The following is a 15132-nucleotide window of genomic DNA, read 5'->3' on the forward strand; positions in this document are numbered from 1 at the left end:
TTGTTCACAATAATTGATTTTGTCAATCAGGACCAAAGAACACACAAAAAAACATGAAATGTGTCATTACAAGTATTGACCACTAGATGTCCTCATAGTTATACTAAATAAATGAGAGGGAGGCGAAGGCATGTTCAAATGCTGCCGGAAATAAATAAATCTAAACAATGCATGAGAGCCAGCAAAGTGTTAACTGCTTAGAAGCTACATAAGGACGTTTTCTGTAATATCTGCATTACTGAGAGGTGATTATGGGAAGAGGGCACAGAAGCTGAGTCAATGCTGGCAGTGGTTGAATCATTGTACTCTATCAGCTGCTTCTCACATGATTCCAACTGCGGGAGACACCATCTACAGGTCGCTTTATGATTCACATGACTGCTATAAAAATCATTCTTTGCCTGACTTTTTTGATCATGTCAATAAAACAATAGCTTCTCTTCACATGTTCCATTGGATCCCAACATGACTCCATCTCACAGGTTAAAAGCAGCGTCCAGAGATAGACTGGTTCTGTAATAGTTAGGATGTGTCATCATCATTGTGTATTAAGTGGGCTGAGAGGGTTCTCATTAAGTGGTATTGTAAGGAATCACTTAATCTGCATTACTGTTATCTAAAGGAAAAGAAATACCCAGTTAATTTTGTTCAAAGGCCTTTTAACAGCGAGAACACTTTTGTTCATAATCACTATTCACCAGGGACTATTGACATCTAACATTGTGTTAACTTCAGTCTGAATATAAAATACTTCCATCAATATAATAAAAGGTGACGTAATAGTGTATATTGTAACTAATGCAAAGAGTGACTGTTTAATGTTAATAATAATGACATGGATAGTGAAGCACACACCAATTACATGTAAGTATCAAAAATGTAGTATGAACAATGAGAATTCATATTTGGCTTTCATATTTGATTGGTTTTAGCTATTATTTAAAAAAAATAAAGTCCATCATAATTGTCACTAAAGCCGGTAGCTCTATGTATATGTGGATACTAATGATGGATACAAAATGCTCACATAAGCCCAGTGTTAGAGCAGGCTGAGTCAGAGAAGCACAGGGCGGAGGACAGGTAAACACACACATATCTCACAGCGGGAGGCAGTAACCTGTACACTGCTACTTAGTGAATCGTGTGCAAGAAGTTATGAGAGGTCATGGCTGGCCAGGAAATAGACCCGCCATTTTCCTCCAAAAACCTTCAGTCCATTTAAACGATGATTTAAAGCCAGCAGGGGGAGGCGCTGTAAAAAACACTGGACTGAGTTCAGCGTGGGAACCAAAGAAAGCGAGAAGCAGAGCAGTGTCAAGCTACCCACACTTAACCGCAACAATACAGGAAGTGACACAATAGTCTCAAACAAAGACTTGAAAACAAAGGCTTGAATTGAATTATTAATGATATTACCACACTGTGGATATGTTTTTGATTAAATGATTCACTATTAGTTTCGACAGGCATATATTTATAAGCATGCACTATTTACAGCTGCAACAACTCATTTTTATTCATAGCTTCATTTTCAGAGAAACATTAACGGAGACTGAATTCTCAACACCCAGCATATTAATAAAGTACATTTTATCATTTGTCGTGGTTGTCCTCCTATATTCCTATCTACAACGACGTTTATCTGCATTCAATTGAATGAAAATCCACTCTGACAAAAGGAAATCAAACATCACGCGTCTCAACACAGATTTTATTTTGAAAAACATCCGTCGTCCGGAAATAGCTTCTATTTTTATTCTGGTTGTCTGGCTCCGGTATGTGAGAAAGACTTGTACGGGAAGAGGAGAGCAGACCGTAGACGTGTGGGATCGATTAAAAGACTGGGTTCGTATTTTACAGTCATATAATATGTATCATATTTACTGTGCTGTCAGTGTTTTTATCTAAAGTCGTGTGTAAATATGTCTCATTAGTTAGCTCGCTAGCTAACTTGCAAGCGATATTTAACGCCTGCCGTCGTCTCATTATCTCTCTCTCTCTCTCTCTCTCTCTCTCTCTCTCTCTCTCTCTCTCTCTCTCTCTCTCTCTCTCCCTCTCTCTCTCTCTCTTTCTCTCTCCCTCTCTCCCTTGTCTCTCTTGTCGTCAGGTGGCACAGACCTTTAGAAGACCGACACCGTCCACAAAGGCCAGGCTACTCCGCTGGATAGTGAACCATTAGTGTAACGGTTACCGTGTATTGTAGCAGATACAGGATGTCTGGACAGAGCATTACAGACAGGATAACCGCCGCTCAGCACAGTGTCACCGGCTCGGCCATTACCAAAACTGTGTGTAAGGCGACTACACATGAAATAATGGGCCCAAAAAAGAAACATTTGGATTGTGAGTATGTTCATATATTGGTTATTGTCATGGCTGTGTGTCTCACTTCGTGGGAATGTGAAGGCTGTGTGTGGCTCTGAGGCCTGCAGTAGTGTAACGTTAGCCATACTGTGAGAGTCTATTATTGAATACACATATAGGAGTTTGTACAGGCATTCAATGTATATATATATAAACCATTCATCTCATCCTACATAGTACATTAGCCACGCTAGCATTAACCGTTTTGGCCTGACGAGCTGTTTGATGATAAAATCCATACAGTGTTAGCAGCTTGGATTCTTGTTAATGCTAAATCTTTGAAATGATTAACCACATTCTCCAGACAGCCACTGTATTAACATACCAACATAGTTTTATCTGAGGAGGAAACTGTGTGGTTAACTAACCCAAAAGAGACTAACCTCAGTACAAACATACTGTAAGAATAAGTCAACTTAGGTATTTGAAAAGGCTTCCTTGTGTAATGTTTAATATAATACTGTGAGTCTGTATTGATATGAGTCAAGCTTCACTGGACATGTAACTAACCAGGAGCACTTTACTACAGCACATTGCCAATAAGCAGGCTGTGCTTTTCTAAATGTATTCAAGGGCTGACATCACCTGAAGCTCTAAGAGGGGAAGGCCAGTGGTTACAGCCTGTTGAGTCAATTGTTGTTTGAGGAAGTGGTTTTAGGGTTGTGGACACGAACACAGAGCTTTTATCAAGAGCACACAAGCAAATGAATGTTCAGCAGCGTCATTCCTTTTGTTTCGGAACAAGTTTATTTTACTTGTCGAGGTGTTATTTGGATATCATCAGGATAAATCCAGGAGTCATTTCCCTATATATTACCTATAGATAGGTTTGCCTCTCCACTATCTGGCCTTTTGGTCATGTTTTAAGTCTTTATCTTTCCCAGACATCCATGCTGCTATCAGGGGCTTCCAAGGCAAACGGATCATATGTTGTAGCCAAAATCAACACAAATGGAATATTTACTCTCATTTCTGACCAGATGTCTTGTGGTTTATCTGTGATCTTAATCATTGTCTCAGCTAGCATTTTAATTCATGTTCACATTTTCAACTATCTGTCCTGATAGATCAGATTGTTATTGGGAGGTCTGCTGTTTTGCCCAGCTAGTAGTTTTAAGGATACCAAAGTTGAGCCGTAACACCAAATGAAAAAAGTAGTTTAATTGCAGTGCAGGAATGAAGCCAGACCACACAACAATAACATGATTTTACAACTCTGTATGCTCCATGTAACTTCCTTTTGGCTCGGGTGAATATGTTGAGGAAAGGGCACTGTTTGCATACACTAACTGATATTAAAGTTATATGACAGGACAACACTTTCTTACTCTCTGTCTCCACTTACTAATCATTCTTTAAAATTCATATTTGGTTTGAAAAATGGAAGCTCGTTGACCAAAAGTATGTGTATGCAGCTGTATGGTAAAGGTTCAGTTGTCATCTGGTCATTTTGACGTCTGTCTGTTAGCGTCAATGCTCTCTGCAGCTAAGTTACAAATAAAGATTGAGATTAAAGTTAACCCCGTGTTCTGTGTCCAGCTGTTTGTGTACTTTGAGACAGCTGGACAAGTGGATATGCTGCTCTCCTCTCCATGTGGTAGAAACAAGTGAAAAAGTCCACACATACATTATTTTTTCAAACTGAGGCCATATGTTGGCACTTACGGTCTCAATTTCACTAGCTGTGACAATTTGTAGCCCTGCAGGTATTTGATAACTGTGTGTATTACTCATCTTTCAAACTATTTTTTTTCCTCTTTCCGTTCTGATGTGATGTTTTTCCCCTTCAGGGACACACTCTCAGATTTTGGCCTACTTCTATCTGTATTTGCAGATGAAATGAGGCACACCAGGCAACAGAGCCTAGCAGCACTTTGGTCAACAAACAGCAAACATGCAGTGTGCCTACTATGCAAATTGGTCATTGCAGCTGAATTTGAATAGAAGCCGTCAGCCAGCCTGTCAGATACATGCCTGTCAGACACAAAGACATATTTCTATTCAAGTACTCTTATGGCAGTTGGCATAATTACTAATAAAGAATTATTATTGTGAGAAAGTGAAGAATAGTAAAGATAAGTGGTGTGCTGTGTTGTATTGTTTGGCTCAGTTACACACAGTGGATTGCTCAGCTCAGAAAGCCCCTTGGCACCGTGTGGAATCCACTTCCATTCAACTCCCTATTTTTAGGATTGGCTAGAACAAGGAGCTCCATGTTTGATGTTGAAACATATGGGTTTACAGCTGATGGATACGCATCATGCCCCAGTAACCTTCCTGATTCCAGACAGCCAGATGATATGTGGCTCCTCGGTGGAGCTGCTCAACTGAAGCTTCTCCTGGCAGGCAGGACTCTCACTTAGGTTTGAGGTATTTAAAGAGGTCTGGAGGGTGCACTTGTGTTTGGAGTTTCCTGACTAGCCTGATATAGCTGTGATGTGTGGAGCTGCCTCGTCCGTGTGTTCTTACTGTCTGGACTGCAGGTGAGATATGACCCTGTGCACAGTCTGCATAGAGTTTGCATTGGAGCACAGTTAACATTCTTCAGCACTGGTACGCTAGATAAACTCAGTCCCATAACTTTAAAGAGACTGTGCAGTTAGCAGACGGACACACGTAAAGGCTGAAGACATCACCCTCTGCTGCCAGCCAAGGCTTATTTACTTCTATGTTTGTTTAAAGTGAGTGTGAAATGACTTCTGGGAAAGTTTTCACTGAGTGTTTCAGTGCAGTTTACACCCCAGCAGTGTGTATGAAACTACACACTTTTAGACGTGTGGCCTTTGTAGCTGCACAGTTATGTAATGGACGGTATTTCCTCCACTGAGACTTGCTGTTGAAAACTGGGCAGCCGGAGTGCATGGCAGCATCGTCCAGGTTAATTGCTGTTATGTAAAGTCCATTACACGCTGCTGTTTAACAGCTCAAAGGTTTCTCATGAGGTAATGAGTATATGGAGTCAGCTATGACTGCGGACCTTTGATTCTCACATACTGTTGAGAGAGATGAAGATTTTTAGGTGTGTATAAATGTGACCTGTTATGTCATTTGGTCCAAGGTTCATCATTTAGAAGCTGAAGGTACCTGTGTGTGTGTGTGTGTGTGAATTGATACTGGAGTCACTCTGTCTTTAATCAGGCATAAAGTCTTGGTGGTTGGAGGGGCTGGGTATTAAATGTAGACTTCCTGTGTAGTCAGTCATTTGATAGCGTTGATTGTTGTTCAAGGTTCAATGTAAACGTCTCATTTTGGGGAGTTTCTCGATGCTGATGTATAATATAAATAGATAAACCCACTTTAAAAAAAACTTGTGGTTAGTTGACAGAAGCAGTGATGTGTTCCAGCAGTAAAAGTGTTCTGATAACACCATGACTTTGGAGAAACAGCTCAGACACAAACAATACTCATCAAGCACATCCTCCTCTGTGATTGTAGTCAAAGTGATTAGAGGTTTATCAACTATTAGGGAGTAAAACGATTCCTATATCGTCCGATATTTATTTACTTATAGAATATATACATGAATGACTTGCAATGACCCATCAAATGTGGTTATCACTCGTGACAAAGATATGTAATGAAGACATATTTTACAGTTTAGGAATAAACCTTATTGTATTAAGTGACTCCAGTACACAGAGTAAACTTCACTGGTAATTTCATAATTATCAATAACTATATATAAAAAACAGCAAACAATATGTATGTATATATCAAAGTTGAATTAAAGAAAAGAATCAAATATATATAAAATGCTGCCTATATAACCTCTAAGAATTGACACATATCAGACAACACATACGCCGATACTGATATATCTGTGATATTGGCCGATAATATTGGTGAACCAATATATCTATCGTGCTCTACTAATTAATAATCATCCAAACAGGTGTCAATGATGTGCTTCAGTGTCCGTAAATTGACTGGCTGCACAGTTTCCTCATCTGTCTGTGGTTGACCCACTTCTTCACTGTTTGCCACAGTTTGTAGCTCTTGAGGTGACTGGGTTCCACACACACCCCTGACCCACATGCATATCTGTATCTGGAGCATTACGAGTTCTCCTTCACCTCTCACCTGCTTTGAGGTTAGATTGTGGTTTGTCTTTTGTCTGCTTTTCTGACACTGTCTGTGGTTGGACATTTTTGTTACGTAAAACTATTTCGTATAAGACCCTGAGTTTATTGATTTGCATAAATTGGGGATGTTAAGTAAGTTTGGAAGAGATTCAGTGAAATGTGAATCTTCCTGTCAATAAAACAAATGTTTAAAGCAGAGGATTCAAAGGTGTTAGGAAATGACATGTTGAGAATATTTTAGTCTATCAGTAAGTATGTACTGAGACGGAGTGTTGTGATGAGATAGGATTCAGACAGCAAGAACAAGTGTAGACTAGGGCTGCAACTAACGGTTATTTTCACTATTGATTAACCTGCTGATTATTTTCACCATTAATCGATTAATTGTTTTGTTTATAAAGAGTCAAAGTAAAAAATGCTCATCACAGCACAGGGCCCAACGTGACGTCTGCAAACTGCTTCTTTTTTCCAACAAACACTCTTCATTTATCATCATACATGAAAAAGAAAAAGCAGCACATTCTCACATTACAGAAGATGGAAGCAGAAAATGTTCATTTTTGCTTAAAAAATGAATGAAAAGCTGAAACACAAAACTAGAATGTCATCCAGACAGCTGCCTGCTATTTCTCAATAAACTCATTAATGATAATCAGGTTTATAAAATGTGAGAAAATGTCTTGTTTCATCCAGTCAAACACAGGAAAATATGTCCACAGTGTTATAATTAACAAAAAACTTTAAATATTCACATTAAAGAAGCAGAAACTATGGAACATTTGGTACTTTTGCTTGAAAAATGGCTTAAATGACCAATCATGTAGTCTATAAAGTGTCAAAAAACTGTGAAAAATGTCCAAAGTGAAACTGCATCTTTGTCCACCGAACAGTCCAAAACCTAAAGACTCTTCATTTACTATCTTTAATAACAAAGAAAACCAGCAAATTCTCAGATTTAAGAAGCTGGAACCAGAAAATGTTTATTTTTGATTTTAAAATGACTGAAATGATTAATCAATTATCAAAATAGCTGCTGATTAATTTTCTTTTGATTAATCGACTAATCTTTGCAGCTCTAGTGTAGACTAACAAGTTATCAGCTCTAGAGGATAGAGCAGGACTGTTCAGACATTGAGTTGCTTTTATTGATTTGTCTATCGTATTTGAAGCTGTTTACTAAATCAGTGGAAGAGGCTGCATGTGATATGAGTGCTTTGTGATGAAGACATTTGACCTGTTCTCATATCTCTGATCCTGTCAGATGTTGCTTGGTGGTGTGTTTGTTGTCCCCTCGCTGTGTTTGTCTGTACGTGAATCATCTGAGCTGTAACAGCAGTACATACTCCTCTACCTGTACATCTGTACCTTTGCACCCAGCCTCATAGCTTCACCCTAGCCCTCCCTCCCTCCCTCCCTCCCTCCCTCCCTCCCTCCCTACTTCCCTCCCTCACCCCATGCAGAATGCAGAGCCGCACAAGGAACATGTGACTGCAGTGGCATCAAGTGACCACCCTTAAAAAGGCGTGCTGGCTCTGTGTCGACCAGCTGAGCTGAATGGAGCCCACTGTGCCTGTGAGAGGCCTGTGAGATTCAACAGCACCTTCTTATAGTGGAGACAAGTGACACCTGTCTGTCACATGACTCTTGGCAAGCGTTCCTTTAGCAAATCAGTATTCACTTTTATGAAATATGAAGTATGTTTCCTGCCAGCTCTGGTGTACTTTCAGGGGTTCTGTTAGCCCACATCATGTTCAGAGTAAATGGATTGTAAGGGGTTAGACATTTCCTGCAGCAGGAAGTGTTCCTGTAGCTCCTAAGGCAAGCCTCAGATGGGATGGCGAAGGGTAAATGGCTAACAGGAAGTCATTACATAACCCAGCCCCTTCCCAGAGTACAAAGCAACTCGAGCTGATCAGATGTGAGATTGGCGGAGAGACTTCTGATGCATTTCCTGCTAATTATACTGGTGATTACAAGAATACATGGTCCCAGCGGCCACACTGTGGAATGCCCTCCACATGCCAGACATGTCATCATCATGTTATCTTAAGGTTCTCTGATGCATCTTAACTGAGAATTGTTTGGGCGTTCTCCAGACGGGGAAGTGCCCACATTAGCAGAGCTGCCAAAGTAAAAGCTTAAATTAATGCCAGGACCGGTGTGTCATAAAGCAGCCATTTGTAGCACAGATCACTAATTAAAAGTCAGGGAGTGCTTGTATATGGTCTGTATGTTCTGCTGCTGGCATCCACTGATCTTTTTGAAGCAGCTGTATGTGATGTGTGCTAGGCTCTGTTTCACGAAGCTGCTTATTTAGCAGATGCACTAGAATCCCAGAAAGCTCCTTAACTTGACCTGTAATGCATTTATTGGAATTGGACTAACTTTTACAATAAGAGTTTATTTGATTTAAAATGAAGGTTTAACATGTGCTGGTTTGATATGCCACTGCAGATGAAGATCACAGGAGAATGATGCTGTTTTTATAGCAGTGATGGTTTCATGTGGCCAATGATTCATGTCATAACAGTTACCAGATGCAACTGTTTCTTAAGATGTAAAGTATGTCTTAAAGCAAGAAAAGCAAACTTCTATTTAATGTTTTCAGTCACTTCACACTCACTCACTCACTCACTCACTCACTCACTCACTCACTCACTCACTCACTCTGTGAGTTAGCTTTGACCATTAGGAGACACATCACATTAGATGTTATCTGGGTCAGTGATAAATAACAGTTGGCAAGATGAGCAATTCCAAAATATCTTTAAAAAATAGTTAAAGGCAGCGTCAGGTTTGTTAAAATGTACATTTTGTATTTATGTTGGTTTTATGACATTTGCACCATTTTTTACCAAAAGTAAGACTGAATGCTCCTGAAAATGGTGTAACCACAAAAGAATGATACATATGAAATATTGTATCCACCTACAGTGTATTTAAGTGGACTTATACTAATAATTACTTTTTTACTTTTAAAACATCAACTGAAAAGAAAAACATTTGGAGTATTTCCACATTTAAATTTTAAAGCATTTTGTCAATACTGAGCCGGAAAAATGAGGTAACATTTGTTACAAAACATAGTGTTACTTACTTACTGTTAAAGTCATTTTCCTGTATATAAATCAGATTTTTATGAAAAAATACTGCTTACATCAATTGACCCTATATATTAACATATATATATATATATATATAGATATTAATGACTCTAATCTTCATCTACACAAAGGCTCCATGTCTACATTTTACAGCAAGCTTGAGGTAACTGTGTGTTTATCACTCAGTGAATAATTCATATCAGACAGCTGTGTCATCCTTCATCACAGTGCTTTATAAACATAGAGATTTATTAATGAGGCCCCTGCCCTGACACCTTAACCATATCCAGTAATGCATGTCATATGCAGTAAGCCAGAACAGTACATGTGTTTTTTCATCGCACAGCAGCCCTGCATACCTCATACTTCCTCTTTGCAGAATAGTTTACTCATCACTTCCTCTTTCATGTTCTCAGTGGACAGTCAGTCAGTTCCATCTGATAATGCAGGCGTCCTCACTGAGCTACTTAAATCCTCCACCCTGTCATGCTACTCCACTTGGATATCCTCCACGGACACAAGTCTTTCCAAAACCAGAGAATCTGCTGCCGCATCGTATACAAATAAGCTCTTACCAGCTGCCTCGCTTTACTTTGACTTCCTGTTGCGTGTCACATTTTCTAGACCTTTTACACTTTTTTTTGGTAACATAGCTGCCAAATATGTGTGTAACCCATGTCTGAGATGTTAGCAGAGCTCAGAATGTTCAGGATTCAGGATGCAGCATGAGCCTTCCTGCCATCAAGTGCTCTATTAAATGCTGATGTTAATTCACAATCACTTAGTAGGAGAGCATTTCTCAAACAGAAACGTATAGATAGACACAGTAGGAGCTCTGACACTAACCCTCAACCTTCAGTTTAACTAGCACATGTTTAAATGCATATCCACCTTATCCACACTGCACTGTGAATGGCTCTTCATTTTATCTCCCTGTCCTCAGCATGATAGTGTAAATGACCCTAGACAAACAGAGGTGTGTGTGTGATGAATGTGGGTCACAAGTTGGACATAAAAAGAATACAGCTGTGTTTAAATGTTTGATGTGTACTGCAGGCCTGCTGTGGTTGGACTGCTGGCAGCTCTTAACAAATGTACAGCTTAAATGAGCCTGCTGGCCAGCTTCAATATATTCAGGCCATTCCAGCCCACAGACAGTGTGTGGGTTCTATAAGCTTCTTGTTACACTGCATTTAGTGACATTTTAATGTGTGCCTCCAGTGGCCCAGCCAACGTATGAAAGAGAACAGGAAATAATGTCTTTCTGTCTGTATCCTGAATACTGTGTCTCAGGAATTTTGCTGACATGAGACTTTAAAAAGGAGTATTTGCCAAGAGCTGTGTGAATGTTGTCTTTGGAAATAATTGTGCAAGGGTGTTTTTAAAAAAAAATTTTTTTTAGAAAGCTGCCTTCAAAGAAAATGCGTTTTGCATTTCTGCAGCTTTTAACTATTTTAGTTTCAGTAAGAGCAGATTTTTAGGGAAGTCGGTAGGTTTCGAGTAAGTTCTACATATTTCACAAACGGTAATTGTGACACTTTCTCTGGATACCACAAAGTAGCTCAACCCAGTCAGCAACATGTAGCAGCAGACTAAAGAGAGGGAGAGAGGTAGAAGAAGTCTGACCACCATCAGAGATGCAGAGTTCAGCAGATTAAATTTCTGATGAACTGTAGTCATCAGTAGCTTGTTGTGTTATAATTTACACACATGATTCCATTTTATATTTTGTGTATCTTAATAAATGTAAAACCTTCACGCATACACTCTTCATGGTACCACTCTTAATAGCAGACTTGCTATAAACTATTTTAAAGGGAAATTGCTAGTCACTTGCTGTCAATCACTTCTTTCTTTTCCATTTATGAAACTCTTCACTTTTTCATATCATTTAAAAATGCACAGCAGTCTGTCTATTTAAAAATGTGTCATTAATAAAATACAGACTCTATGTTGTGACTAGTCTTTTAGAGCCAGTAAATACAGTCACAGAGAACACTAAATGATAATGTATGATATGAAAAACAGAAGGACATGTTTGCTACTATCATATGTCCTGAGTGAGAGGTCATATATTTATCTAATCAGAAGGGTTTTTGCTTGCTACATTAGCCATTGAAGGAAGTCTCAGAGTCAGTTTGTCAGGTTCAGCTCTACATCATCAGGCTGATCAGTCTAAAACACACTTTCACACCTTCAGATAACTCTCTCTCTCTCTCTATGTATATATTTTCAGTGGGTTGGTTAAATGTAATTTAAATGAAATGTCAGCATCATTGAATGTGTTTCCATTGCTGGTAGAAACACCAGGTCACCAACGCCAAGCAGCTTCCAACCTGCATCCAACCCTGGTGGTGAGGAGGGTCAGCTGATACAGATAGACTCCTAACCCACGTCACTGATAGGGCTGTACTGTACTGTGTGAGATACAGCTGGGCTTTGAGCTGAATGCTGACATGCTATTCAGACCATCATAGATGATGCAAACATGGAATGCTAATCAGCACACATGACACATATTTGAAGTGAACAATACGTAAAGGTCACTTGGAATGCATTGTCCGATAGGTTCCATATCTTTACTTTCCTGTTTGACACTCTCCTGTCAGTATGTGTGTGATCAGTTCAGTGGCTTCAGTCTAACATTTAGAGTGGTGTAACTATCTCCAGAAGCAGAGCTGCAGATAGTTCTGATTGGTCTTCAGCAGCAGTGGAGACAGTTGATGGTGAGTTTGTACTCCACACAGCCGTTTCAGTGGCGTCTGAAAAGGCTTTTGTTGTCACATGGGTGGCCTATTGTGGATGTCAAAAGCAAAAAGGCTTTTGTGTGGCTTTCAACAAACACTGAGGAGGATTCATAGACCACCCATGTAAACAGGCCTCAATGCTTTGCACCAGCCACCTACGCAACCGTTAATGTTAACTATTAACTTAAACAAAATACAAATGTGGCCCTGTAGATTGAGACAAGTGGGTGAGATGTTTGCTCCAGACGTGGTTGTTATTCATTATATAGTATGTTAATTAGAAACCTCGCTATTACTCATAACCCATTTTAGTGACTTTTTCAGTTCATTCTTAATCCACGGTAGTCCTCCAGCTAATAAAATGCATGTATGTAACAGGGATAGACTCAAAGAATCAGTAAGGCCAGCAGAGGGTCATTCATCAGCCGTTAAATATAAAATTCACTTAAATATTAATTTACATCATCTGCCAAGCCTGTTTTTGGCATCTGATGGTGTATGAATATTAGATAACTGGGATCATTGTCAACATTTGGTCTGTCACAGGATTTTTTAGAAGAGGAAAAAATGAAGACATGATAATATCTGATCACATGTACAGGGACGGGATCAGATTATTGCTCAGTAACTGTCAGTTTACTGCTTATTTTCAGTATTGCTTTTATTCATTTGTGTCATTTTCATCACATCGTGGCTTAAAATAAACAAATTCTGAGATTAGTCCAATTTAAGAATAAGTCTTCCAGGTTTATATATAGTAGATATTTTAATGAAGTTTTTGAACAAACTTTACTTGTCATATATTTATTTTCACACACTAAACAACTAAATAGAAAAGGTCAGAAATTGAGTCGGTTACTATCAAGTGCAAGTTGTGCAGTGAAGAATGGGCACACAGTATTGAGAGAGAGGACCCTGTGTGTGTGTGTGTGTGTGTGTGTGTGTGTGTGTGTGTGTGTGTGTGTGTGTGTGTGTGTGTGTGTGTGTGTGTGTGTGTGTGTGTGTGTGTGTGTGTGTGTGTGTGTGTGTGTGTGTGTGTGTGTGTGTGTGTGTGTGTGTGTGTGTGTGTGTGTGTGTGTGTGTGTGTGTGTGTGTGTGTGTGCGCGTGTGTGTGTGAGATATATGGGCGGTCTGATGAGGTCTGGCATCATTGATCAGTCCCGTGGCCTTGAAGGAAAGAAGAACCAGGAGGCATTTGCTTTCACTTCAGGCCAGATGGTCGTGGCGCTCTGCCATGGCAGCCACGCTGAGGATGTATGCCCTGTCAGTCCTCAAATCAGAGGCATACCCACTCCTGTGTGTGAGTGGAAAGGAAAAATGATGGGCAGTACCATGGTGTTTTTTAGTAAAAGAAGTGAAGCCACACACATTAGGTTACCCCTCTTCTCTAAATGTTGTAATTAAGTGGGATTTATCTCACCCATATTTTCTGATTTGTTGAACAGGCAGACACTGATCCGAGGTCAAAATGATAAGCACGTCCACATCCACAAAGTGTGTCACAGATTCCTGTACCGTCTCTTTCTAGAACTGTTTGTTTGTCCCAAAAGTCTGTGTTTACCTGAACTCTGAATCCTCAGCAATCCTTTGCCCTCCAGTCTTTCATCGATTGGGTCAACATGTTATGAACAGGAAGAGATAAACGAAACAGAGGAAGCTGCATGGAGAAAATCTCTGCCTCTTGTGTGTTTCCTCTGAGGTGCTGTGCATTGATTGCTTTGTGACCACATCGGCTCATCGATCCTTCTTCTTCTTCTCTCCTCCTCTTCTTCCTCAGACTTGATTCAGTGCACAAACGAGATGAATGTGAACATCCCTCAGCTGGCTGACACACTGTTTGAGAGGACCGCCAACACCAGCTGGGTGGTTGTCTTCAAGTCCCTCACTGCCACACACCATCTGATGGTCTACGGCAACGAGGTCAGAACTCCAATTACAGCTGCTCTCCACTCTGGGTTATAAATCCTGGAATAACATGAAGGATTATGGAGATTCTAGTTTAATAATAATAAGTAATCTGATGAAGTTTTCACACCATTTTCATGCAAAGTATAATACATACAATATACAGTATGGTGCATGAGATAGTTTGGTATAGTAGCACACTAAATGTTACATTGCACAACAGTTAGCTGCTTAGAAGTCTGACAGTCTTGTTGTGCAAGCATATGTCCTCATGTGTCCTCATATGCTGTTTTTCTTGCAGAGATTTATACAGTATCTGGCTTCAAGGAACACACTATTCAACCTCAGCAATTTTTTGGATAAAAGTGGCCTTCAAGGTATATTCCCAACACTGTACACATGCAACAATATTCTAATCCTCAGATAATATTCAAATGTCATGACATTCACATGACCCCTCCCTTCTCTCTCTCTTTTTTTTTGCAATGCAGGCTATGACATGTCGACATTCATCAGGAGGTATAGCCGCTACCTGAATGAGAAGGCTGTGTCCTACAGACAAGTTGCTTTTGATTTCACTAAAGTGAAAAGAGGGTGAGAAGCTTATATTTGATGTTTGTTGTTTGACACTTGTAGTTGGGGGTCAGCCACAGGTCTGACTCATACTGAAAGTTAGCAATGCAATTCTTTTATTTCCTGTCAAAACATTGTGACAATTCTGTTGAAAGTTGCTTAAGTTCACCAGACACATGCAATATTTAACTACCTTTTAGTAAAAGAAAAGGTTTGTGTTTTTTCCATTTCATTTAACTTCACATCATCACTTCATCTTTTTTTAAAGACAGAATAACATTTTTTGAGGGGTGGAGTCCTGTTTATGATGTAGTCATTTTTAAGTGGTGCACCTGTAGTGTTAATGCTGAAACTAAA

The 15132-nt window shown here is 39.6% G+C and overlaps 1 protein-coding gene across 5 annotated transcripts in view; it reads left to right on the forward strand.

The window, feature by feature from the left end:
* The first annotated feature begins 1764 nt into the window (after positions 1 to 1764).
* The window catches only part of picalma (phosphatidylinositol binding clathrin assembly protein a), a 38863-nt gene continuing 25495 nt past the window's right edge, over positions 1765 to 15132 (forward strand). For all 5 annotated transcript variants that reach the window (XM_062433840.1, XM_062433841.1, XM_062433843.1 and 2 more), the window contains exons 1-5: positions 1765 to 1845; positions 2108 to 2343; positions 14075 to 14217; positions 14504 to 14579; positions 14694 to 14796. In XM_062433840.1, the coding sequence (XP_062289824.1) occupies positions 2214 to 2343; positions 14075 to 14217; positions 14504 to 14579; positions 14694 to 14796 (452 nt within the window). In that variant the 5' untranslated portion in view covers positions 1765 to 1845; positions 2108 to 2213. The remainder of the gene's footprint in view (positions 1846 to 2107; positions 2344 to 14074; positions 14218 to 14503; positions 14580 to 14693; positions 14797 to 15132) is intronic.

Source organism: Scomber scombrus, chromosome 14 (assembly GCF_963691925.1).
Source record: "Scomber scombrus chromosome 14, fScoSco1.1, whole genome shotgun sequence".
Taxonomy (NCBI): Eukaryota; Metazoa; Chordata; class Actinopteri; order Scombriformes; family Scombridae; genus Scomber; species Scomber scombrus.